The 26,692-nt window shown below is 35.8% G+C and overlaps 2 protein-coding genes across 2 annotated transcripts; both read left to right on the top strand.

Annotated features, from left to right (window-relative positions):
* The first annotated feature begins 1,080 nt into the window (after window positions 1–1,080).
* mylk2 (myosin light chain kinase 2) lies at window positions 1,081–11,637 on the top strand. Its single transcript, XM_048179145.1, has 16 exons — window positions 1,081–1,226; window positions 1,754–2,030; window positions 2,133–2,218; window positions 2,366–2,438; window positions 3,416–4,172; window positions 4,311–4,504; window positions 4,930–5,038; window positions 5,172–5,265; window positions 6,902–7,011; window positions 7,104–7,245; window positions 8,314–8,384; window positions 8,606–8,734; window positions 9,036–9,107; window positions 10,831–10,911; window positions 11,147–11,279; window positions 11,389–11,637. The coding sequence occupies exons 2-16, from the start codon at window positions 1,769–1,771 to the stop codon at window positions 11,467–11,469; spliced, it is 2,394 nt and encodes a 797-aa protein (XP_048035102.1). The 5' UTR covers window positions 1,081–1,226; window positions 1,754–1,768; the 3' UTR covers window positions 11,470–11,637.
* Window positions 11,638–16,955: 5,318 nt separating this feature from the next.
* cd63 (CD63 molecule) lies at window positions 16,956–26,636 on the top strand. Its single transcript, XM_048177597.1, is given in 8 exon segments — window positions 16,956–17,013; window positions 17,016–17,035; window positions 22,676–22,858; window positions 24,725–24,799; window positions 24,886–24,981; window positions 25,669–25,812; window positions 26,039–26,122; window positions 26,205–26,636. Coding segments are annotated over 8 exon segments (711 nt in total). The 5' UTR covers window positions 16,956–16,970; the 3' UTR covers window positions 26,271–26,636.
* The last annotated feature ends 56 nt before the right edge of the window (window positions 26,637–26,692 follow it).

Here is a 26,692-nt window from a genome sequence, read left to right as displayed (position 1 = left end):
GATAAATTTCTTTGGTAAAATAAAAATTGCATACATAAGGGGTTAAAGGGTTAGTTCACCCAAAAATGACAATGGTCATTAATTACTCACCCTCATATCGTTCTACACCCCTAAGACCTTTGTTCATCTTCGGAACACAAATTAAGATATTTTTGATGAAATCCAAAGGCTCAGTTAGGCCTCTATTGAGAGGAAAGCCACTGAATCTCTCAAGGTCCCTAAAGGTACTAAAAACATATTTAAAACAGTCCATGTGAGTTCAGGGGTTCTACCTTAATATTATAAAGCGACAAGAATACTTTTTGTGCGCCAAAAAAAACAAAATAACGATTTTTCAACAATATCTTGTGATGGCCGATTTCAAAACACTGCTTCAGGGCTTTACGAATCGAATCCGTTTGATAGGAGATCCGAATCACTAATTCGAAACAAACGATTCATAACATTCCGAAGCAGTGTTTTGAAATTGACCATCGTGAGATAGTTGAAAAGTCGTTATTTAGGTTTTTTTGGCACATAAAAAGTATTCTTGTCGCTTTATAATATTAAGGTAGAATCATTTGAAAATGTTTTTAGTACCTTTATGGATCTTGAGTGGTTTGGTGGCTTTGCTCTCAATAGTGGCCTCACTGAGCCATTGGATTTCATCAAAAATACCTTAATTTCTGTTCTGAAGATGAACAAAGGTGTTACGGGTGTAGAACGACATGAGGGTGAGTAATGACATTTTCATTTTTGTGTGAACAAACCCTTTAATTCATGAATAATCGAGTCACGTTCTTAATTCTTCCACTTTCTAGTTGTCACTTTATTAATTCTCATACAAAGTTTTAATCTTCTTGTGATATGTAATTTAAATGTTAATTTCATAAAGGGCACAGCTTTTAATTGCATTAAAGTTACATGACTGCCAGCATTGCATGGTTGAATGTTAGAGGTACGTGTCTCGCATTAGTTCAACTCATGCATTGCTGTCTGTACCCTTTGTCTTGGAAAGACTTTGTGCCTCCTCCCCTGGGCCAGCTCTGCATGCCTCTATTATCAGTTTACTGTTTGTGAGCCCCCCTTCTCTGGTCTGCCTATTTCTGGTGAGGTGGCCATGGAGCAGAGATAAAAGAGGAATCTTGACAGGCTGGTACACACCAGAAATCAATCTGTCCAAACCTTTGGTGGAAAGCATATGTACTTTATGCTGGGCTTCTCATTCTGGACAAACATCTTAGCAGGTGGGTGTAAAAGATATTATTGTGAAGATGTTATGATGATTGTAATTTCAGTCGGTTACTCTGAGCTTGAAAAGCTATACTTTTTATGCAGTGTTTTTTTTTATTGTATCACTTTTGTAACTACATGGAATATTTCTACCCCCGGTTTCATAGACGAGGCTTAAGCTAGTCCCAGACTAAAATGCATGTTTGAGCTGTTTTGACTGAAAACAACTTGTACTGACATATCTTAAAATGTCAGTGTCATTGTTTTGTCTCAAGATTCACTTTTTTTTTTCTAGCGTAAGTTTATAAAAGTTACTTAAATATCCTAATTGAACTAAGGCCTAATCCTGGTTTAGGCTAAGCCCTGTCTGTGAAACCGGGCCTTGGTCTCTTAGCTTCAGTCTGGTCTTTTGGCTGTTTTTAAAGGGGTTTTATGCTCTCTTTAGCTGGGAGACCAGCTAGGACCAGTAAACCAAATTAGTCTGGTTTAAGAGGACCTATTTCAGCAGGGTTTCTACCTGTATATTTTTCTCTCCTTCTAGCACATCCTTCATTCCATGTCTGTCAAGGGCTCTATGAAATGCCCTGTGCCTCCGTCCAATCCCACAACCCTGGAGGCCAAGGTTGATGACCTGCGGTTTAAAGTGGAGCAGCTCCTCCTGAGCTCAGGGAGAAGTTGCCCCATGTGTGCGACCTGCGTCCAGCACAACAAGCTGCAGGAGACTGTGACCAGCCAGCTGTCAGCTCAGACCAGACTCCTGGATTCTCTTGAAAGGAAAGTCTTGGAGATGAGAACAGCCCTGGAGGACCTGGCACATGGTATGGGAACCAGAATGCAATGACATTCAGATTTATAAGTGCATGGGTGTTTAAACACTTTTGTTAAAAAAAGTTTTCTGTTATGTTCCTTAAATATCAAAGGTCTGGAGGACAGACAGTGTGAGAGAGTGTCTGTGCCTTTAGTGGCTCTACAGAGACGGAAATCCTTGCCTGTTCGAACCTCTGCGGTCAGTGGAAAGAAGGACAAGAGCCAGAGCTGCTTATATAAACTGTTCCATTAACTCTTACTCTTACTGCATTAATCAACATGCCTTAAATGACATTTACCATGTACTTTATATCTGTTTGTAAACCATTTTTTTCTCTTTTGACAGGAGGAAGTCTATGTTCGCTTAGACAGAAACAACAAAATGGTGCCCCATGCCTTTAATATACCATCAGAGAAAGGTACTACAATAAACTACGTTATTATGCTGGGCAGCAGTTGTTTGGAAAGGTGAAGTGGGGCCATGAGATGGACATAAATCTGAATGACGGGCTTGTTAGCATATTAACTATTTATGAACTACAGAATGACAAGGAGACCCACAAATCACTTGACCAAAGAACAAACAGTAATGGGATTAATGCCGAACGGCACATAAACAAACAGGAAAACCGGTCAGAGAAGGCGTTAACAGCGGTATGAACTGACCTAGCTAGTTTTTTTTATTGTTGTCATTTTATTATATCTAAATGTTAGTGAGAAGAAAAACGCAAAAAAAACTTTTAGATATCAATCTGCATATGTTCATCTTTGCTCGCTTCTTTGACAGTATCTAGCGAGTAACTTGAGTAAAATGGCTTTATATTTAACGAGGCACATACAAAAGACCTGAACCGGAAGCGATGTGGAAGTTTGTTGCGCATGATCCCCATTAAAAAGCTATACAAAAAAAAAAATAATAATAATAATAAAAGTGGGGTTATAAGGTAAAAATATTGTGAAATATTTGCTTTGAATGTTAGGTTTACAATTTTAAAGAATATTCTATGAATTACGTTTTGTTTTGCACCAAAAAAAAAAAAAAAAGTGATTTGTAAGACTTTAGGCCTTACTTTTCACACCAAGAATGATAACTATAAACTATAACTATATTAGCATCCACACCAGCGGTCAATAACTTTGTTTATTATATGTGCATGCTGTAGTTTTTGTTGTCTCTTTAAAGCATGATGGATTCTGATTAGCTGTAAATGTTTTTATCATTCATCAGGTGAATTTTTTTTCTTTTCTGAAAGTGATTCCAAGGATATCGTTCCTCTAAATCGTTATTGTAATAGTATACTGTTATAGTTCTTCTATCTTTTATACTATATAATATATCGTTATCGTCCTTGGTGTGAATGTGTCTTTATATTGTTTATTCTGTGTGTTTGTGCAGGTACTTTGCTAGAAGTCAATGAAAACAATGGGATGAGAAGAGAGGATAATCAAGCTAAAAAAGATTCAACAGAGGTCAAAGTTCAGCTTGAACCTAAATTGCAAATCAAAAGAACAAGAGAATCTACATCGAGTGTAACCTTAAATTCTCAACATCATGAGCAAACACAGAAAATGAATAAGCCTGAAAATAAGAACCAGAGTGATATCCTGATGCCTGTCATTGCTGCTTCAATGGTGACCCAGAGGATTTCTGGTGTTGCTCCACCAAAAGCAGAAGCCCAAGATGACAGGAAAGTGACACTGACAAAAACTAAAGCACCAAAGATGACATCAGCATCTGTTTCTGTGACGACGGCTGTTTTGCCGAACACAATCGGACCGAAGCATACTGAAACAGTGAATGTAACCCTACCAAATCATACCATATCAAAAACAACTGGAGTGGTTGCTCCAGCAAAGCCTCCTTCACTGGTACCCAACAATCCTCCCAAGCTGACTTTAACAGAAGCCCCTACAGATTCAACACAAACCCAAAAATTTCCCCAAACAAGTCTGGTTCTTCCTGCAGCAACTGTGCAGAGTTCTGGTAAATCATCAGTAAATACACCTACAACAAAAATGACAACGTCACAAGATGCAACGTTGTTTCCACCAAGCCACAAACCACCAAAACCAGTGGGTTTGAATGTTACCACAGCAACCAAAGAGGCTTCCTCCCTTAGACAAGTGCACAGCTGCCCTAACTCTCTACAGAGGTAAAACAAGCAGTGGATGCATTGCTTGTCCAACAATTTAAAGTGCAATTTATCACTTTTTCAGCAGTTGTTGAGCTGATTAAAGTGACATAAAACCAAGTGATAAAACCATTTATCTTAAAAGTTGTTCTTATACAGATTACAGGACACTGGAGGAAAGGCAGATTTGGTCCATGTGGTAACGGGACCACTGGCTAAGAAAGCGACTGAAGCAGTCGGAGCTGCAAACCCCGTATCAGGTGGAATCCAGATTAAAATAAGTCCAGCTACAGACAAGAATCCAGTACAGACGAAGAGCAGTATTCCTTATAAAACTTGTTTTAAAGTTATAGGTAGGTAACATTTGTTTATATATTTGTTTTAAACATTTGTTCTGTGAGAAATTGAAGTTAAAGGATATTTCGGTAAGCGGTTATCAGAAGGGAACAGAATAACAACCACAAAATGACAGTTTCAAGTTGTGTACATTTGTTTTCAAAGGTTAAAGAGGTGACAGCAAGTCCTCTAGTATAGCCTGACCTTAGAAATCTGAAGTATCTAGAATATGATAATCCTTTGTCCCTGGCACATTAATGTGTCATCTACTTTCCTGCAGCTGTTCCTACTCCAACCCAACATGAAGAGCATTATAGATCAGATATCAACACCATTAACATCTCATAGTGATCTCTGACCCAAGATTCCCAATGAAGTAGACAGGCTGAAAGATTGTTGTCTGAATAAACACTTATAATAGTGTCCTTTTGGCTCTTTTCAGATGACGTTTCACCTCAGCCTGCCCCTTTCGCTCACCGGTTTGTGTCGCTGAAGTCTAACCCTCCACTCTGTGATACCTTCAATATCCACACCAGAGAAGTGCTGGGAGGGTGAGCTGAAAGCTAGCATTTCTGCTACAGTAACTGCTTCTGGGTTATTCTACATTTATTTTATTAGCAAAATGTCATAGTAATCAGTCAACATTATCTTTGAAATGTTTTAACCATCATATCAAATCATCAGTGGTCGTTTTGGCAAGGTGCACAAATGTACTGAGACGAAGACAGGGATGAGGCTTGCTGCTAAAATCATCAACACAAGAAATGCCAGAGAAAGGGTAAGTAAGATCTGTGTGTATGTTTTTAATGCTTCACAAATATAACTGACAGCATTTGCACATTAATTAGTGCATTAAAAATATATATATTTTTAAAACTAGTATTTTGTCAGTCACTACCAAAATATACATTTTTACCAACATAACAGTACTATAATAAATTAGAGGTTATTTGAGAACTGAATTTACAACTGTGACAGAACTTTATGCAAGCAATAAGGTACTCGAGGCTAGTGCTGTATCATGAATAAGTCACGGGTGAAGTGCGTTGTTAGGCACGACGCGAAGCTGTGACTTATTCACGATACAGCACCAGCCTCGAGTACCTTATTGCTTTTATAAAACGGTTACCACACAATACAAATATTAAAGCCAAAAATATGTATCAATCCAACTTTCATGAAGTAAACTGTCACTAAAGCCTTCCTTCAGCCGGAAAAAATAGTCCCTGACCGTGAACAGCAACAGAAGTTACATTATTACGCCATTAGATGGCGGCAAAGACTGTGTTTATGAGTGTGTCAGTCAGTAGCGAAGACTTTTACATTGAAAAGACTGAATTGTTGTGAACACGGAACAAGATGCAACCGACTTTAACTAGCGCTGTCAGTCACGGGAAAACCCCTTAATAGTTAAAAGGACAAGATAAAACATCGGACATTTAAACAGATTTTTATTATGAACACAGGACTGACCTGAAGGAAGATGCTAAATCTGAATGCAGGTAATAAACTCGCTCAATCGATCTCTTTCTCACAATACTCTTCTACATAACACAGTAAGCTTCAATGAACAATATCAATTGAGAACAAACAGTTTACGTTGTTAAATGTGGTTGCTAAGGGTGTTGTGTAGTGATACACAGAACTGTTGGGTGAAGCGGTCATAGCCGTGTTTTATCGTGAATATAACACAGCTATTGACCAATCAGAATCAAGGACAGGAATTATCTGTTTTATAAAGATGCAATAGGACACAGTGGAAAATTATTTATAATTTATAATTATCATTTATGCTCACCAAGGCTGCATTCATTTGAACAAAAATACAGTAATACTGTGAAATATTATAGCAATTTAAAGTATGTTTTTTTTATTCCAATATATTTTATAAATATTATTTATTCCATTACTCCAGTCTTCAGTGTCACATGATCCTTCAGAAATCATTCTTATATGCTGATTTGCTTAATATTTTTGTCAAGTTTAAAAGTTCAGAATCTTTACTGTAAATTTTGATCAATTTAATGCATCTTTGATGAATAAAAGTATTAAATTCTTAAAAAAAAAATCATACTGACCTTAAACTTTTGAGTGGTATAACGTACATAATGTATTGTCTCTACATGTATCAACAGATTTCCATTTATATACACTGAGTTTAGATCAGCAAAAGCACGTATTTTCAGCTGTTCCAAATGAGCAAACATATTCTGTTGCTTGAAAATATCTTTTCTAGTTTTGCTGTGTCTTGAAATGTTCATATTCTACATCTGTATTATTAATTATGCTTTATTTACCTGACACTAGGTGCCTACATAGTTAACACAGATAATAAGGAACAGAAATGCTCACAAAGCATGGAATAAAAAAAAAGAACTTGATATCAACTAAAGGTTGTTTCTGTTGTTTTGCAGGACATGGCACTGAATGAGTTGCAGGTCATGAACCAGCTCAGTCACCCCAACATCCTCGAACTTTATGAAGCCTTTGAGGTCAAGAATCAAGTTGTGCTGGTTTTGGAGTAGTAAGTAGACCCAGATCCCAATTTATTAAGCAATAAAATACAAGAGGCAAAAGTGCAACATGAGATCGTTCTGCCTCTCTTTTTTTATTCAGTGTGGAGGGAGGCGAGTTGTTCGAGAGAATCGTGGATGAGAGCTGTCTGCTGACTGAGGTGGATGCCATGGTGTTTGTGAAACAGATCTGTGAGGGAGTCCAGTACATGCACCAGATGTATGTACTTCACCTGGACCTCAAGGTAGCAGATGAAGCAAAAAGGATGCGCGTTGTTCTGTCAGATTTAGACTAGTAATTTTGTTTTTTCTAAAAGGGTCCAATGGGATTATAGCGTAAACCTTTATGGTAACTGCTATTGTAGAGATGAATGTCAAAGGGAAACGTGAGACATAAATAGACTTCGCTTGTCTTCGCCACAGATAAATTTAAGACGAGACTCATCTTTTCTGCATCACGGTGAAGGCAAATGTTGCTCTTATGGTCTTTTTGTTGTTATATTATTAAAACTTGTTGGCATGTAATTAAAAAAAAAGAAATTGTAATCTATTACAATAAAACTGTAATTAAAAAAGTTTACAAAAATAATTAATTTAATTCAAATTTCAGGATTTTTGACCAATTTTCTACATATGGGGGCCTATTTGTGATACTAAATTTAATTAATTAATTAATTTAATAAACCAATAAATTGAGAAACCATTATCATCATAATTATGAAATGTTTGAATAAATATATTAAAAGTAAAACAACAATTTAATCATTGGTACAGTCAATAAAGTTACTTAAACTGCGAACAGCCAGGACCAATGGCAACTTTTGTAACATTTGATTGACAGCAGATTGGGTACCGCCTCCTGGCTCACCTGGAAATTTTTATTAAATTGGGAAATTGATAATATAGCAATATACTACAGAAAAAGCTATAGATAAATTGAAAATGCAATGCATACTTTTAAAAATAATATAAAATGACAATTAAAATACAGACATAAATTAGAATTAAAGTGAAATTTGATTTAAAAAGGCATATTTAAAATAACAATTTTATCATCATTTCTGTAATACCAATTTTTAAAGTCCTGTATTGAGTTGTTTTATAAAGGTTTTTTTTTTATTATTTTTTTATTTGGATTATCAAACTGCAGCCTCTTTTATTTGCTTTTATGTATTAAAATTATTTATGGCTCTTTTTTTTTTTACTGATGTATCAATATTTCATATGACAACTGGCCTCATACTTACAGGCCAGCTTTCATAGATAGTTTATTTTCTTTGACGTCTTGAAAACAGCTGATCACTTTTTTTCAGCCAGAGAACATCCTTCTTGTTAATCACTCTAGCCATCAGGTGAAAATTATTGACTTTGGACTTGCCAGGAGGTAGGATTTATACTTCTACACTACTATTGTATTGTGTTTACCCATGTTCAAATCAAAATTACTGTTGTCATCAGTCATTTTGGCTGGCATGACATTTGCCTTACATACCTTTCCAATGACCACTGTGTATTTCTGAATGTGTTGATCCTCTGAGAGTTCAAATATTATAGCCAAGGCTTACTTTTATGGTTCAAGTGACTTTTCTCCTTGTCCCTCTTCAGATATAAACCACGAGAGAAGCTCAAAGTTTCATTCGGAACGCCTGAATTTTTGGCTCCGGAGGTGGTGAACTTCGATTTTGTCTCCTTCCCTACAGATATGTGGACAGTGGGAGTCGTCACATACATGCTGTAAATCACATTAAGCTATTACAAACACATTAAAAAGGAATGATTAAATAACATTAGTTACAAAGATTGGCTAACAATGGTGACGTCCAGTGAAGGGACTGGGAGTGAGTCCAAAAACATGAAACACGGCAGTAAAATAGCATCCAGGGTCACTCAGTCAACTGCTTAGTCTAATTCCAGAGATGTGGTGTATAATCTCCAAAACAGAAAAAGAAACTTGTGCAACCCTGTTAGCTTCATGTTAGCTGAACTGTTGAACTGGAGAAACAATACCAATCACAATCAATTTATGTTGTTGTAGCTTAAGTGGCCTCTCTCCTTTTCTGGGCGATGATGATGGCCAGACCCTCAACAATGTGCTTATGGGCAACTGGTAGGCTACTATTATATTAATTCTATACAAAACACAACATGAGCTAATCACAAATGCAGAAAAATATATGTTGAAACCATAAAGTCTACGTACTACGGAGCCCTGGAACATGATATGCGGGAAAAAATATGTATATCGTGTCCACAAATTAAGAATTCGTTCCCACATCTTACAGTACAAATATGTCAGAACGTTTTACTAATTCGTTACTTCATTTTATTAAATCATGGCCAAGTTGTAATTAATTCCTCTTTTACATTAAATCAAAATGAGGATAGAACTGGCCACGATTTACTCAAATGAGTGAACAACTTAAAGGGTTAGTTCACCCAAAAATGAAAATAATGTCACTTATTACTCACCCTCATGTCGTTTCACACCCGTAAGACCTTCGTTCATCTTCAGAACGCATATTAAGATATTTTTGTTGAAATCCGATGGCTCAGCAAGGCCTGCATAGACAGCAGTGGTACTTCCTCTATCAAGATCCATAAAGGTACTAAAAACATGTTTAAATCAGTTCATGTGAGTACAATGGTTCAATATTAATATTATAAAGTGACGAGAATATTTTTGGTGCGCCAAAAAAAAACAATATAACGACTTATAAAGTGATGGCCGATTTTAAAACAATGCTTCAGGAAGCTTTGGAGCACAGCGTGTCGAATCAGCTGTTCGGAGCGCCAAAGTCACGTGATTTCAGCCGTTGGCAGTTTGACATGCGATCCGAATCATGATTCGACACGCTGATTCATTTGTGCTCCGATGCTTCCTGAAGCAGTGTTTTGAAATCGGCCATCACTATAAGTCGTTATTTTGGGGGTTTTTTGGCGCACCAAAAATACTCATCGCTTTATAATATTAATATTGAACCACTGTACTCACATGAACCAATTTAAATACTTTTAGTACCTTTATGGATCTTGATAGAGGAAGTACCATTGCTGTCTATGCAGGCCTCGCTGAGCCATCGGATTTCATCAAAAATATCTTAATTTGTGATTTACGAAGGTTACGAAGATTAACGAAGGTCTTACGGGTGTGGAACGCATGAGGGTGAGTAATAAATGACAGAATGTTCATTTTTGGGTGAATTAACCCTTTAAGTAGTGGGATACAATAGACACTTTTCACATTTCCGGGTTTCTCAGAAGCGAAAGTCGTTATAGTTGGGTAACTTAAACCTTTATAGCGGTGAATGAGAGACGACTTCGTTAAATATATTTTTTGTGTTTCCATTTGCACAAATAGCAAAAGAAAAACTCCACAATAGTGTTTTCATAACTTTCAAAAAGAGGGAAAAAATAGAGAGTGATTGATAACGGCAGTCAGAGGAGAGAAAGATGTCATTTTTACCGTCACTTCCATAACACCCTCAAAGCAGCATTAACTAGTTTTCTGTGATATGATGAAAACGGTAATATAATACTAAGTATAGTGTTATAAATGTACATAAATTAAAAAAAAAAAATGACAATATAAAAAACTTTGCAGGAATTACGATATTGATGATGACCGTTAAAAACGCGTCATCACAGTCTGTGAAAAGGGTTTATTTAACTAAAATGAGGGAACGAATTCTTCTTAATTCATGTCCACGATACATATTTATCCGAGTGTCATATGTAGGGCTCCGACTGTAACAAAGAGCTCTAAAGGCCTTTTAAGAAGGAAAATAAATACAGTTTGTGGTAAAACAACGCCCCCTGTTGGATGTGTGTAGGTACTTCGATGAGGATGCGTTTGAGCATGTGTCTGCTGAGGCTCGGGACTTCGTCTCCAACCTGCTTATCAGAGAAAGAAGGTGAAATTGAAAATACATTACAAGTCAACTTACTCCAAAAACATGTAATTGTGTTCTGTGTGAATGCTTTACAGAATGTCCATACAATGAAAGCGTACAGTGACTAATGGCATTCAAGCTGCAAAAGAATCCATAAAAAACACAATAAAAGTAACATTTCATACAACTTGTGTTATATATTCCAAGTCTTCTGAAGACATCTCCTCTCTTTTTTTAAATTTTTTTTTTTTTACAGTGGTCGTATGAGTGCTACTCAGTGTCTCAAACACCCATGGCTCAACAACATCAGTGAGAAAGCCAAGAGCAGCAACATCGTGCTCAAGTCACAGGTTCTCCTCAAGAAGTATATGGCCAGACGAATGTGGAAGGTGAAATGCTGAGAACACATTATGATTTACCACGTTAACACTGTTTTAAGGTACTAAATACTTTCTCTCTCCATTTCTCCTTCCTTTTCCACCTCTCTCCTTTGTACAGAAAAACTACATAGCCATTGCTGCAGCCAATAGGTTTAAGAAGATCGGAAGTTCAGGATCCCTGACAGCGCTTGGAATCTGAGAGCATCCTGTGCTCACTATGGGTGCTTTTATAATACGCAGATCATGTCTTTGTGTTGCTGCATTGCCACCCACCTTTCATATCTGAAAACACTCACTGGCTGCCAATATAATCATTTAATTGCATTGGTAAAACATACCAAACATGCAATAAAATTCGTACACAAAATGCATATTTTTCTTGTATTTCCTTTCTGCATCTTATTGTTTAACACTGATGTTTATCAAGGGTTCATTAATTTATCACTTTTGTCTTTTTCAAAATGTCATTCTTATCGAATAAGCTTGTGAACACAGTGGAAGAGATAAAAAGAAAGAAAAAAAGAAAAGCAATTACTCTTAAATTGGTAAAGTTTTGCAGCTGAATATTCATATTTTGAAAGATATATAGTAGATGAAGACCAGTGGTCTGTCATTAAAGGTGCTACAGAGGATCTTTTCGTCGACTGAGAAACCAAAGACTGTTAGTGAGTTTTTGAAATGAGCGCATGCGTAAGAACAACCCCCTCCTTCACAGCTCATTTCGAGGGAACGCCTCCCAAAACTCGTGCACGAGTATTGGAACACGAGTGTTTACCACCGGCATTCGCTGTGTCGTGTTAGTGGATTCATTATGTCGGACTCACCGCAGGTGACTCATAATCTGCAGTTGTTACTCCTGTCTCCTGACAAAAACATTGCATGCGGCGCCTGTGGAGTGTGGAAAGTTACTGGAGCGCGCAGCCGCGCACGTCTCTCACAAGGAACGTCATGGCAGTGATTGACAAGCCAGAGGGCCAATCGTTTATGCGATGATCGCGTAAACGATTGGCTGATGTTTTTAAGGCCCTACCTCGTGCACGGATGATGTATATTAATATTATTCCTTTCAGTGCACCTAATAAATAGTCTTTTATCACTTAGTAAAGACAGTTTCAAGTAATATTGCAAAAATGTATAAAACAAAACATCCTCTTTAGCACCTTTAAACTAGTTTTGTCCAAAACGTGGAAGGAATACAGGTGACCTTAGTCATATTTTAAAAGGTTAGTTCACCCAAAAATGAAAATAATGTCATTAATTACTCACTCTCATGTCATTTCACACCCATAAGACCTTCGTTCATCTTCGAAACACAAATTAAGATATTTTTGATGAAATTTGGTGGCTCAGTGAGGCCTGCATTGAGAACAAGTTAATTTAGACTTTCAAACGCCCAGAAAGGTACTAAAGATATATTTAAAACAGTTCATGTGACTACAGTGTTCAACCTTAAAGTTACGAAGCGATGAGAATACTTTTTGAGCATCAAAAAAAAAAAAAAAAAAAAAAATGACTTTATTCAACAATGTCTAGTTATGGGCGATTTCAAAACACTGCTTCATGAAGCTTTGAAGATTTACGAATCTTTTGTTTCGAATCAGTGGTTCGGAGCATGTATCAAACTGCCAAAGTCACGTGATTTCAGTAAACGAGGCTTCACTATGTGATAAATGTTTTGAAATTTCAATAGTTCACATGACTTTGGCAGTTTGATATGCGCTCTGAACCACTGATTCGAAACAAAAGATTCGTAAATCTTTAAAGCTTCATGAAGCAGTGTTTTGAAATTGCCCATCACTAGATATTGTTGAATAAAGTCATTATTTTGTTTTTTTTGGTGCACAAAAAGTATTCTTGTTGCTTTATAATATTAAGTTTGAACCACTGTAGTCACATGAACTGTTTTAAATATGTTTTTAGTAGCTTTCTGGGTGTTTGATAGTCTAAATTAACTTGCCGTCAATGCAGGCCATCAGATTTCATCAAAAAGATCTTAATTTGTGTTTCGAAGATGAACAAAGGTCTTACAGGTGTGGAATGACATGAGGGTGAGTAATTAATGACAGAATTTTCATTTTCACTAACCCTTTAAGAGGACGTGTTAGCCCATAAACAGGAAATGAAAGCAGGAAGTTTAAAACACACCTAAGCTGCTGTCACCTCCACCACAGTAATGTAATGCAGAAGGACCTGTTTTTGAAATGTGGCAAGACACTTGTCAATGTTTGTCTGATGAAACTGATAAAATGCTCTTTTCCTTTTCTTGCCATCAAAATAAAGGAATATTATGGGTTAAATGGGTTAAAGTGTTATGCCCATTCAAATTGCACATATGTCCTCAGATTTTTCCCAAAAAGAAAGAATTGGGATGTACTATTTTTCATTCATTCCTTTCTTATGATCTATTTTTCAGCTTTGTCTCCATTAACATTCAACATCCCCCCCACACACACACACTACCCCTGTCAAAACAGGAAAATGAAAGTTACAAATGGGAACTTAAAGGGAACCTGTGCAAAACTGAAATAAAAACTGTGTCATTGATGATATCATCCACATGACTGTTACGTCTTAATTCAGTGTAAGTTATGCTGACTCAATCTACCTCGTGACGCAGCCTGAATCATAATGACAAGTGTTCATTCGCTGGCCAGAGAACTTAATTCAATGCTGACTTCCCTTTCCATGACTTCTCAAGCCTCTAGATAAGGTTGGATTCCTTCAAACGATTGTGGTACATTTCATCCATTCCAGTGGTCTATTAAAATGATTTTATCCAGGCCAAAACAATGCTGCAATAAACTGATATCACACTGGGTGTGAATGTTTAACGAGAAAGATGATGCTGAATGCCTTCTAATCTCTGCTGGTGTATTCAATATGTCAAATGATAGTTACAAAACTGTAATAAAATGATATAATATCAACATTAGTTATTATAAAAACTCTTTTTTTAACACATTTATTAGTGTAATAATCAAAAGTAAAATATTTTAGACATCTTTGTTTCATTTAGCCTAGCTTGTTTTTGTCCCCAACTGTTGGTGGGGATACATTAAGTTTGTTTGTTTACTAATAATACATGCATCCATATAATAGGCTATACATTCTTAGATAAACAAGTAAACATAGTATGTTATGTTTACTTTTTATATTTATTAATAACTTGGTCCATTGATGGCATGGCTGTTCATGGTGGCGCTCACGAGCTGGGGCGACCTCTTCATGTAGAATAACACATTATTTGATTAGACAACATTTATTATAAGTGCACTTCACTTCTTTATGTGTGAAACCTTTTAATTCGTAAAAAAAAGTGAGTGCACCTTTAAAATGTGAGGCTTGTATGTTGTTGATAACACCTGTTAACCATTATAAACAATGTTAAGTGTTTTTTTTTGGCAATTTACATGTGACTGAAACGCTTATTAGAGTAAACATGAATTTATTTTATTTATTTATATAGCCTTATATTTTTTTGTTACGAGGCTCAGCCTCTTGCAGAAAGGGGTGGGGTGCAGTTATAGGAGGGATCACATTTACACAGTACACTCATCTACTTCTCATATCCGTGTACTGTTGTTTGGATAGACAGCATCCAGTTTTCACTCCACAGGTTTCCTGTACACTAGACTGACCATTTCAACACGAGGTAAGCGTGTTTATTTCGCACAGATATATTCTCGACAGGCGCGCGACACCCTGATTCAAAATTTAACGGACATTTTTCAAGTAATCTCGAGATTAAAGCGAAGGCCACATATTTTCTTCGTTTGAGAGTAGCCTACTCGTTTTTGTTATCTTACGTAATTAGTTTTGCCTTTAAATCCTCGAAATTACACGCGGGGTGTAATTTAGTTAACCCAGTGAATGGGGACATTGTTTCCAGTCCTTCGCTAGCTTCTTATGTCGTAGACTAAATTTCAACACAATTGTCTTTTCTGAGAGAGCGAGGCCCTAAAAGTCTTCAAAACTTCAGATATATTGGTGGGTTTCTTTTTAAACATGTATTTTTTTTAAAGCAGATTTAAAACACCATGATGTGAAACTTCTTAAGTTGATAAATTGGCGTAGGAGTTAAAAAAAATAAGGCGTTTGTTTAACGCACAAGGAGGGGGATTATCCAGAACAAGAAATGTGTGTCGTCATTATCATAAACTTTATTTATTTACAACTCATTTATTGACGCAGTTAAATGTAGTGTAGCCTTTAAAAACTAATTTGACAACAACAAAAAAATCAGACTAACGTTACTTGAAACTAAACTCTGACTGTTAATCTCGTGACCGCAGTCAGATGAAGTTTAGACAAGTTTCGCTTTCTCACGGTTTTGTTCCTTGTTATTGAAGACGTCAGTTGTAGCATTTCTCATTTTAAATTCTACCTAATTAATATTCTGTTAGCTTGGTTAAAGAGAACAAGGACTATTTTTACATGACACACTCTGTTTTGAGTCCAAACCTCATATTTTAACTACATTTATTTAGACTATGTGGGTTTTTTGTCTTCAAAAGTGCACATTGAGTATCTTAAAGAAGCTCTGAAATTTCCAATTTCTTTTCCAACACATTGTATGGTTAATTTGAATTTTGAATTCTTTTGTTTGTCTCTTAAGTCTAGTAATACTTTGTCCTATAAGAACTGACATCACACACTGGATGAGACATAGGGATGCGTCTCAATCAGCTCCCTAGTTCAGTAGTCAGAGCACACATCAGGAACAAGTAGGCCATTTTAACGGCTGTCTCAATTGCAAAATCCTTACAGCGCACTGGAACGTTTACCCCCTAAAAAAATCCCACAATGCACCGCAGAAAACAGGGAACATCAGTGCTTGCTATAAAATTGCATCACATTTCTGAAGCGTGAAAGTTAGAAACACTTGATAAATAAATATGACACTAGTAAAAGATTTTGAAAAGACAAAACGTTTTTTATTAGATGTTAATATAAACACATCATGTCTAGTTAACATTTATAATTAATATTTGGCTAAAGGAACAATGTGTTTAAACAACATAAAAATATATATATATAAAAAAAATACAGGTCCTGCCTGTTGTTGATTAATGACCAGCGGTGACCTTCTACAATGTTGTACGGAATGTTGCCGGAAATTGAGTAATCCCTGTCCCAAAGTGTGATGAACCAGGGTGATATACCGATTCATGAGTGCGGGAGCTGATTGGACGCACCCATTGTATTTTAGTCATGTGGTCAAGTATAACACCCTGGAAACTCTTGGTGGGAAAGAATGATTGACCACAATGTGAATTATATTTCAAAAGGCTATAACTAATATAATATCAAATAAGAATGTTAAAATTGTAAGAATGTAAGATTAAAATAATTTGAACTTGTACAAAAACGTAAACATTAAAAAGTTTGTCAAAAGTTTCAATGGCCAAAAAATAAACACTAAACTGTCGAAAGTGACTCTATTTGTGTTTCTACTTCATTAAGAATCACTTTGTAGTCATTCACAATTCTTCTATACATATTCTTGCCTTCTGACACCATTTCTTTTTATTTTTGCTGTTTCAATTGCTTGAAAAGCATATTTGACTTTCCACAATATAAGTTAATAATTAGCCTAATTTAGCTTGTGTCAGAAAGCTGACCTATATATTGTTCCAGCATTTTTAACCTTGCAGATATTAAGTCCTTCAATTTATTTTCAGGATTTAATCGGAAAGCACCATGGCTGTAGAAGGAGGAGCAAAATGTGTCAAATACCTTCTTTTTTCTTTAACTTCATCTTCTGGGTGAGTAACAAGTAATGTCCGTATTATTTCATGTCATATTTCGCATGTCCCATAACTGCTGACCTATTTCCCTTTGTCGTTGTCGTTTTATTGTGAAAGCTTTACACCAGACGCTTTCCTAACCGCTCCTTTTTACAATTCACGCTGCTTCACGTTGACTTTAGTTCAGCTACTTTAAGCGGCTTTGACATAAATAAAGAAGAAATTTACCTTTTTTTTTCGATACTCAAGGCTTGTGGTATGCAAAAAATTCCTCCTCCCACCTCAAACCTCAAAATAAAGTTTTGAAAGTTCCTGGTAACTATGACACACACTTTTACCAGTTAAGGAGTTCAAGGGGCCCTGATAGTTTCTTTTTATGGTGACTCAAAAATTTCACAACACTGAGGAATACTTGTTTCCTGGCTATGTCAGATGACTGGAATATAGTCATTATGTGTTACCATGTTGATCAAATATGAATGTTGACCTGTTTCTCATGAACATGGCCGTGTTTATTCGGGAACAGGGTAAACCTTCTTGTCGGCACATTGCATGCTTAAAGGAAACGAAAATATTGTGGTGAACTCAAAATAAACTACACTAATATGCACAACATTGTTTATAATTAGAGTGTTTATGAATGTCTTTTAGCAGTTACTGTAGCTGATGAAGTAGACTTCCTTTTAGGTCATGGAAACATAGCACTTCATCCAAGCAAATTTGTTTGATCACACAAAGCACTGCTCACTCCACGCATTCATCTTGTGCTGCCGACATTGACATTGTTTGGTGTCTCTGGTGTTTGCGTGAACACCACACACTCTGTTTAAAGTGTAACCAGAGCACCAAGTGGTATGTTTCCTGAAAAAAAAAAAAGAGAAAACATTCTTGCAGTGCTCTGTCCTTCAAATTGACAACATAGTTGCTAATGGCCATTTACTTGTTTGAGCTGACAGCTTGTTTCTCACACATATACTCTGGTTAGAATGTGCACAAGCTCACTTTGGCACCTACACGTCTATGCTTCCTGTGATCACACATGATATTACTTTCTGTTGCGCTATTTAATTTCCTAAACAACATTTGAGCTTTTTAAGATGGTCGTCTTTCCAGAATCCATGTAGTTTCTGACTAAGGTGAGGGTGTCTGTTATCTGGATGTGGATGTTAGGGGAGTTAGGGATGCATATGATTAATTTTATATATTATACATTACAACAATATGTAAGGGAGGGAATTATTCAGGGATGTTGATGCTGCTAATGCAGTGGGCGTTCTGAGCAGTTTCTGGGATATAGCTCTCCTTTTTTAATTTAAAGGATTAGTTCACTTCAGAATTAAAATTTCCTGATAATTTACTCACCCCCATATCATCAAAGATGTTTGTTGAAAAGAAATGAAGGTTTTTGAGGAAAACATTCCAGGACTTTTCTCCTTATAGTGGACTTCAACGGACGATCCCAGACGAGGAATAAGGGTCTTATCTAGCAAAACCATTGGTCATTTTCTAAAAAAAGAAAAAATGTATATACTTTAACCACAAATGCTCATCTTGCATTGCTCTGCGATGTGCCACACATTATGTAATCACGTTGGAAAGGTCACGCGTTACGTAGGCGGAAGTACTAAGCAGGTGTTTACAAAGAGAATGTGTAAAGACTAAGTCATCCTTTTACAAAAAAAAAAGGTAAAACAACGATGTTGGACGATTTTGAAGTTGGAGGAGAAAATTAGATTTTTTCACCCTACCGCGGTACTTTCACCTACGACCTTTCCAACGTGATTACGTAATGTGTGGCGGATTGCAGAGCAATGCAAGATGAACATTTGTGGTTAAAAAGTATATACATTTTTTAATTTTTTAGAAAACGACAGATGGTTTCACTCGATAAGACCCTTATTCCTCAGCTGGGATTATGTAGAGCTCTTTGAAGCTGCACTGAAACTGCAATTTGGACCTTCAACCCATTGAACCCCAGTGAAGTCCACTACATGGAAAAAAAATACTTGAATGATTTCCTTAAACCTAAATTTCTTTTCGACTGAAGAAAGAAAGACATGAACATCTTGGATGACATGGGGGAGAGTAAATTATCAGGACATTTTAATTCTGAAGTGAAGTAATCCTTTAAGTTTTTAGATTTCATTTATTCAGAAAGTAAATATTTAATATGTTGCATCTTCATTAAGGATTTTCACCTTTTAATAATTTAAATTTTTTTAAAAAATTTAAATGAATTGTGTGCTACAAAAAGTGCTTTATTTATGGTATTCATTCACTGAACATCAAAATGATGTTGTGAAATGAATGTCCACAATCACAAAGAAGCAATAGGTCATTTTATCCACAAGTTTCACAGAGGTTCTAGTGGGAAGAGCACAGATGTGTACAATTCATGTGGGTTTAAAAAAAAAAAAAGTATGTGTGACGTGAATGTACTTAACTTTCCCAGGGAAAATTTGTTCCCTCTGAATATGACTATATTCTACCTGGAGATTCTCAACTGTAATTTAGACAAATGTGAAATGTTTCAATTCCTGATTTTTAATAATTAAACAATTTATTCAAGTAAACGTCTTTTGAACTAGATTCACATTGGACTTACAGTTGAATTACATAGAATTGTAGTTGTGTTTGCTTTGCCGCAATATAATTTTTTGGAACTAGAAAAGAATTTTTAAAAAAAACTATTCTGTGCAGGTTTTTCCTGGGAATTTAGTTGTCGAATGTCTCTCATACATATTTCTCAGTGATTGTAAAGTTCAGCCATCAGTCATGTGATTGATCTTCCTGATTTGTGACGGCAATCATGTGACTTCACCACATGAGTATCAATGTTCATCTGTGACACATTCAGTCAAGTAATGCCAAAGGCCAGCCGGAATATGGGCTGATAATAGATGATTAAACGCCGCTCCTTATTTAGGACGTTGTCATGTGTTTCTTTATGTAATAATAGACACTCCTGGCAATTTCACTGCATATCTTTATTTCATTTAGGAAATAAAACCGGATTCTTCTTGCTATTGTTTCCTCATTGTCTAATTCATACAGGTACCTACCTGCTGCCACTTATTACCCTCAAATATTTACACTGGTGTTGCTTTGTATGTTAACCAGGCCAGTGTAGACATAAAAGTTGCTCTGGGTTGTTGACACGCCCACATATTCTACATTTGTACAGCTGACATTTAGTATTACTAAGTATCCTTTACACTTTGCTCAGCTGTGCAGTTCAGTCCTAATTTAATTGAAACATTTACACAGTACATTATCTGTGATAATGATGCCACGTAACTAATTTGCTGATTGCTGACAAACTTTACATAGCATGATGAATAGATATTGCGAGGCAACGACATTGGCAAATGTGTACTAAAAGTTTCAAAGATTCTTATAGTAATAATAATCTTCCCACACCTAGTTACAACTCACTTTTTTCTTTAATGCTAACGCCAACATCCTGAAGTGAAATTTAGGGTTAGGGAACAGAATAATGCAATTTAACGTAAGGTACCATTTTTCTTCTTTACATCTTTAGTGGAAAAAAAAAAACAATATTTCAACTTTTAAAAAATCCTACTTGATCAAACTATTATTAGTATGTCTGTTGATTCCCATCAAATTCCCTTCCTTTCAGAACCTCTAGGGAAGTAGTAGGTCATCCGGGTACTTTTTGCCTACTGTTTTTCGTATACTACTCTGTTTTTCGCATACTATATAGTAGGGAAATATTCAACTTCGAATGCAGCGATGGTCTTATTATTGGGAGATAGAAGGGTCCATGGCTGTACTATCGGAGAAAGCGTAACGGCCAACTTGGATTGCGTGTGCCTTGATAACCAATCACCTTACAACACCTTACAACCCTGATCATTGAATTTCTTTCAGAATTGTGCAACATTCAATCACTGACAAACATAAATAGTGATAAAAGCCAAGATATTAAATGTCACATATACTTACTGAGTAATCCACTATTTTGTAGAGAGGGTTCAAAATTACAATTTTTCACCTGAGATTTGGAGTCAAATTAGAGAGGGGTAAAAATTAATTTAGAAAGATGGCAGCATCATTATTTTATTTTTACACAGAGATTAATAGGTCTATTAGTAAAATCTGTTGACTTTAGCAATCTTTGTTTCATTATATGCCAACATTGACAGTTCAAAATGGCAAAAAGCACCTTTTTTTTTTTTTTGCCTCAAGTTTACATGCCTGTAACTCAAAAGTATTAAAGATATCTTAATACCCTTTTAGATTCTAGTTCTTAATAAACTTTCCTTTTGGTATCTTCATTTTTTTAAAGGCCCTCAATGGTTCAATCCCAGAGATATGGGCATGTTAATGTGGCTTCAAGAGTAAATTGATAAATTTACACATTTTCAGTAGTCAAAAACCAAATGTGGGTCACTTTGCATACAGCTAATATTTTTTTCTTTTAAAGAGGAATATCTAAAGAACAAATCATGTTAAAACTAGAAATGTATCTCATTGTTTTGTTTTGTTTTTTTTGCTATCAACTCAATTGCAAAGAACCAGTCTGAGTGCCATAAATATTCTTTTTCTAAAGTTTTCATGCCTGTAACTCAAAGTATTCAAGATTTGTTTAATATCCTTCTAGATTCTCATTTTCAATAAACTTTTTTTTTTTTGGAATCTTCATTCTGAAGGCCCTATATAGTTCAGCCCCATAGATATTGGGACCCCAATGTGACTGTCCAAAAGTTGTATGTCCAAAAGTTTCTGAAATTTGGTTGATTTGACATGGAATGACTCGGCAGTTTTTTTCGGTTTTCAGCATAGTAAAGCTTCTCCTCCATTGACATCCATTTAAAGGGTTAGTTCACCCAAAAATGAAAATTCTGTCATTTATTACTTACCCTCATGCCGTTCCACACCCATAAGACCTTCTTTAATCTTCAGAACACAAATTAAGATATTTTAGTTGAAATCCGATGGCTCCGTGAGGCCTCCATAGGGAGCAATGGACACTTCCTCTCTCAAGATCCATAAAGGTACTAAAAACATATTTAAATCAGTTCATGTGAGTACAGTGGTTCAATATTAATATCATAAAGCGACGAGAATATTTTTGGAGTGCCAAAAGAACAAAATAACGACTTATTTAGTGATGGCCGATTTCAAAACACTGCTTCATGAAGCATCTGAGCATAAATGAATCATAAATTTAATAAATGGCCTCTGGTCTCCTTTCCTGCTTACTCCAGCGTTATGCTTTCTTTCTTTTTGCTAACCTTAGAGGCTTAAAAGTTGCTTTGCTCTAAGACCTTAAATTAGTGTTTCAGATAAGAGCGACATTAAAAATGTAATCCAAGGCCAGGGTAGGGAACCACTGAAATAGGCAATCAGAAGGGGTACTTTTTATTTCATTTGGCTCTCTGAAATAATTTGACAATACAAACACATGACACGGCTTCTGAGGTTTCAGTTCCTCTTTTTGGGCCTCTTTTTTTTTTAACCATCCTTCTCCTTTTTTATGTATATGATTATGAAGTTACTCTGTTTGAATAAAACGTAAGTTGTCTGCATTTTAATGTCAGTTTTACCTCAGAACAGTGATTAACTAAAACAGCATTGAAGAGTCTGTTTTTCACACTGACTTAACCAATACCTCTCACTGTCTCTCATCCACAGCTGTGTGGCCTGGCCTTAATAGTTCTGGGGATATTGGTTCAAACTGCTATTCGCAACACGGCCATCATCAAAGCATACACTGGCTCTCCTCTAGTGGTGATAATAGTGGGAGTCATCATCTTCTTCATCGCATTCTTTGGCTGCTGTGGCGCCTGGAAGGAGAATCAGTGCATGGTCACCATGGTAAGGATATGTGCCGAAAATATTTGTGATCTAGTAGATGTGAACTAATCATTGTTCAAACTATTTCTCTAAGATAATGGAAATGGTCTACTTGGTAGGGTTGCTTCAACCATTTGTAAGATCTTAACGTTCACACTAGGGGCTACTTGGTTTGTTTGCACCATTTATCCTTAACACTTAGCTAGAAGGTCTAAGCTCTTCGTAAACACTTAGTCACAGAGTATGACATGACATTTACCTTTATTAATAATCCAATGAGAAGTCTTTGAATATGTAAATAGGCGGTAGTGCTGAAAGCAGTGCACTTTAGTTTTAACTTGTTTGGTTTTTTTCCCAATTTCTTTTGAATGGGAAAATATATATATATTTATTTCACCATTCAAAGAATGCTGAATAAAGTGATGTTTTTGAGACAAAAATTCTTAGTGTAGAAGACAGTATGCTGTTCATAGAATCGGATGTGAAAAAGTTTGGGCACCCTTTCAGTTTCGTTGATTTGAATACCTGTTGGCATTTAATGCTGATTAATACAGCACAAAACTGATTTGATTTGCTCAATTAAACTTACACTGCAAACACAGTTGCAACCAATCATGAAAAAGGATATTTAAGGTAGCTAATTGCTAGTTGTATCAGTCCCTAGACTTGAACATCATGGAAAATATATGGAATGATTGGAAGCAGCTGTACACGCTCAGCAGCCATCAAACCTGTCTCAACTGGAGACATTTCGCAAAGAAGAATGATCAAAATACCTGCAGCCAGAATTCACAGACTTATCAGTGGTTATAAGAAGCATCTACAGGCTAAATATTGATGTGATTATCCAATTGGGGTGCCCGATTTTTGCAACTGTCTGTTTTTGTTATGATTCACATTGCATTGTTTCTGTTGATTCAATGAATGTTATTTCAGAACTGAAATGTTACTGTTTCCATAAGGTATAAATTTTATCCAAATGAAGTTGCTGCTTTGAAAGCCCAATGGATTATGAATTGAAATTATGATGATTAACACGGGGTGCCAAAACGTTCGCATGCATAGATTATATATGCATTTCCCCTCATTTTTTCTAGATTTGATTAAAAAATATTACCAAAAACTTTAATTTCAGTATTCCCAATTTGTGTATTATTATTTATTACTGATTTAGGCCTAATTATTTAAATATTGTATTGTATAATAATACATTTAATTATGTAAAGATAATAAAGATTCAGGAAGTGTATTTAAAAATAATCAGGGGCAATAAATAAAACGAATTATAGATAATACTAATGCGATAGATAATTGTAATGTGCAAATTAGAAAAATTGACATTTATATTTTTTTTTTATGATTTAAAATCTGGCATGCACTGAGGTAGTGAATATTAAATTTTTCATGGAACTGGAACCAATGACAAGTAAACGTATAGGAGTGTATATGTCAACTACTGTTGACTGATTGAAATATTAAGTTGACTGAAATATTAAATATCAGCACACTAATATTAAGTATTTCCCAAGTGACTTTGGTACACATTTAAACTACATCTGCTTAAGCTTTTGTTTATATAATGACTGCTGTAAAGCTGCGGCATGTCTCTGTTAATGCTGCTGGCATGGTCAACACATGGCCAACAGGTTAAACCAGATTCCTTCTTACACAACACTCAATTTGAAGTATCTGCATATTTGACTGAAATGGAAAACAAACCGTTGCAATGAACCGGTGCCTCAGAATGTGCTGTATTTGCTAGATAAACACAGTAGCGCAGCACTGACCAACTCTCAATATAGTCAAATCAATTCTTTAAAATGTTATTTCTTGGCTTGTCATTCCTTACTTTTATCATTCACCTCTCCTCTCTATGTTTTCTCCTAGTTTGCTGTTCTTCTCTCCCTCATCATCATCACTGAAATTGGAGCCGCCATCACTGGATATATCTACCGTGAGAAAGTGAGTACTCTTCTAATTGCCACTTCATTACTATTAACCTGTTTCCCAGTACCATTTGGCTCCTAATAATCTCTGTTTCCCTGCAGGTGTCTGATCTGCTGAATGAACGCTTTAAGGTCATGATCGCAGGATACAACAAAACAGAAGAAGACCGTACAGCCCTCGATTCTCTCCAGAAGGAGGTTGGTAAACCCAAATCTTTCACATTTCGGAAAGTCCAAAGAGAGTGCTGCTTTTCTGAACAAGGTCTGTGATCCTGCTCCGTTTCCCATTTTCATGTGCACGATGTGTCTCAAGAGTCTCTCCAGCCTTGTTTGCTCAGTGCCATCTGTTGACATTAAACCGACATCCTGCTTCCTCTTGTGTCGTCATGTGGCTAAACTTCAGTTCAGACACTGTGCTGTACTTGCTCTCTAAATTTTGAATGGCTTTCAGTTTAGTGAGTCCATTATGCTGGATCATATGCTCTCTTTAGATGATCTCTGCTTTTGAAGGGAAATGTATTCATTGAATCACACTATGTAACACACACACACAGGTTTGTTTTGCATCAAAGGGAGGACATTCAATAGGCGTAACGGTTTTTATACTATACGAACTGTACATTCATCTCCCTACACTACCCCTACTCCTAAACCTACCCATCACAGAAAACATTCTGCATTTTTAAATTTTAAATAAAACATTTAGTATGTTTTTTTTAAGCTATTTTACATGTCCTCATTTCATCTTTATGTTGTAATACCAGTGTAATACCCATGTCATTATACAAATTTGTGTCCTCATAAATCACAAAAATGTACACACACACACCAGATAGTTTTAATTTACATTAATAATATGAATTTGTAATTTTGTCTTTCTTATAGCTCAAGTGCTGTGGCGCAAACTCCTCTAAAGATTGGGAGAACTTCAGCCCCACTCACAATTCCGTCCCAGACTCCTGCTGTAAAAATGTCACTAAGGGCTGTGGTACTGGAACTATGGAAGATCCCAAAGTAATCTACACAGATGTAAGAAACCTTTGTTTTTTTTATATTGTTGAAATAGTGCACTAGGGTTTTGGCTACCTGACTCTTCTGTGCTGTGGCATTTTCACAAGAAAGTCTTTAAAAATTAGACATTGTTGTCATAGCTGAATTTTTTTTTTTTTATATAAATAACACAAGTTCAAATTGTTTATTGGACAAAGTATGTGAGAAACTAGAGACTAAGACTTTGTCTTTGTGTTTAATACAGGGATGTCAACCCGCTATGGAGAAATATTTAAAAGACCGTATTTTGTGGGTTGCTGTGGGAGCTCTGGTCATTGCGTTTGTGCAGGTGAGACCTGTTATATGCACACAGGAACATCAGTGCAAACTCCCCTTCATACACTAATACATTTTGTTTTGTTCTTTTGTAGATCACGGGCATTGTGTTGGCCTGCATTCTGTCGCGAGCCATCCGCAGCGGCTATGAGGTCATGTGATCACATCCAGTCACAGCATATCACTTAAAGCTCTTAGAGACTGTTCAGGTGTTTTTTTTTTTTTTTTAAACCATTATATAAATGCTAATTATTTTCCCCCTTGCTGTGTAAGTTGGCAATACTCATTTTCACTGAGAATGAAATAATTATGATATCTGTTTCTATGACCAATCCAGTAGATTAGTCTACTGTTAAGTCTCTGATTTATGCTTAAATAGTCTGTCTTTAGACATGGTTTTAAATTTGTCCTTTACTGCTTTGTTGACATTTCTTTGGGTTACAGAACAACAATCAATGAATTACAGATATGACAAATTTTATACATTTAAAGAACATTCATGTCAAATAAAAGAATGTTCTAAACAAGTTTGTCCTATTTAAAGTTCATTTCATTATATTTTGAGTTACTACTTAAATGTATT

The sequence above is a fragment of the Megalobrama amblycephala genome, linkage group LG24, assembly GCF_018812025.1.
Source record: "Megalobrama amblycephala isolate DHTTF-2021 linkage group LG24, ASM1881202v1, whole genome shotgun sequence".
Lineage (NCBI taxonomy): Eukaryota > Metazoa > Chordata > Actinopteri > Cypriniformes > Xenocyprididae > Megalobrama > Megalobrama amblycephala.
This window is presented reverse-complemented; position numbering and strand designations above follow the sequence as displayed.

Coding starts and splice junctions, on each gene's coding strand:
- mylk2 (XM_048179145.1), top strand. CDS start 1,769: ATGTCTGTCAAGGGCTCTATGAAATGCCCTGTGCCTCCGTCCAATCCC. Junction 2,439..3,415: donor TAATATACCATCAGAGAAAG/GTACTACAATAA, acceptor GTGTTTGTGCAG/GTACTTTGCTAGAAGTCAAT. Junction 10,912..11,146: donor CTGCTTATCAGAGAAAGAAG/GTGAAATTGAAA, acceptor TTTTTTTTACAG/TGGTCGTATGAGTGCTACTC.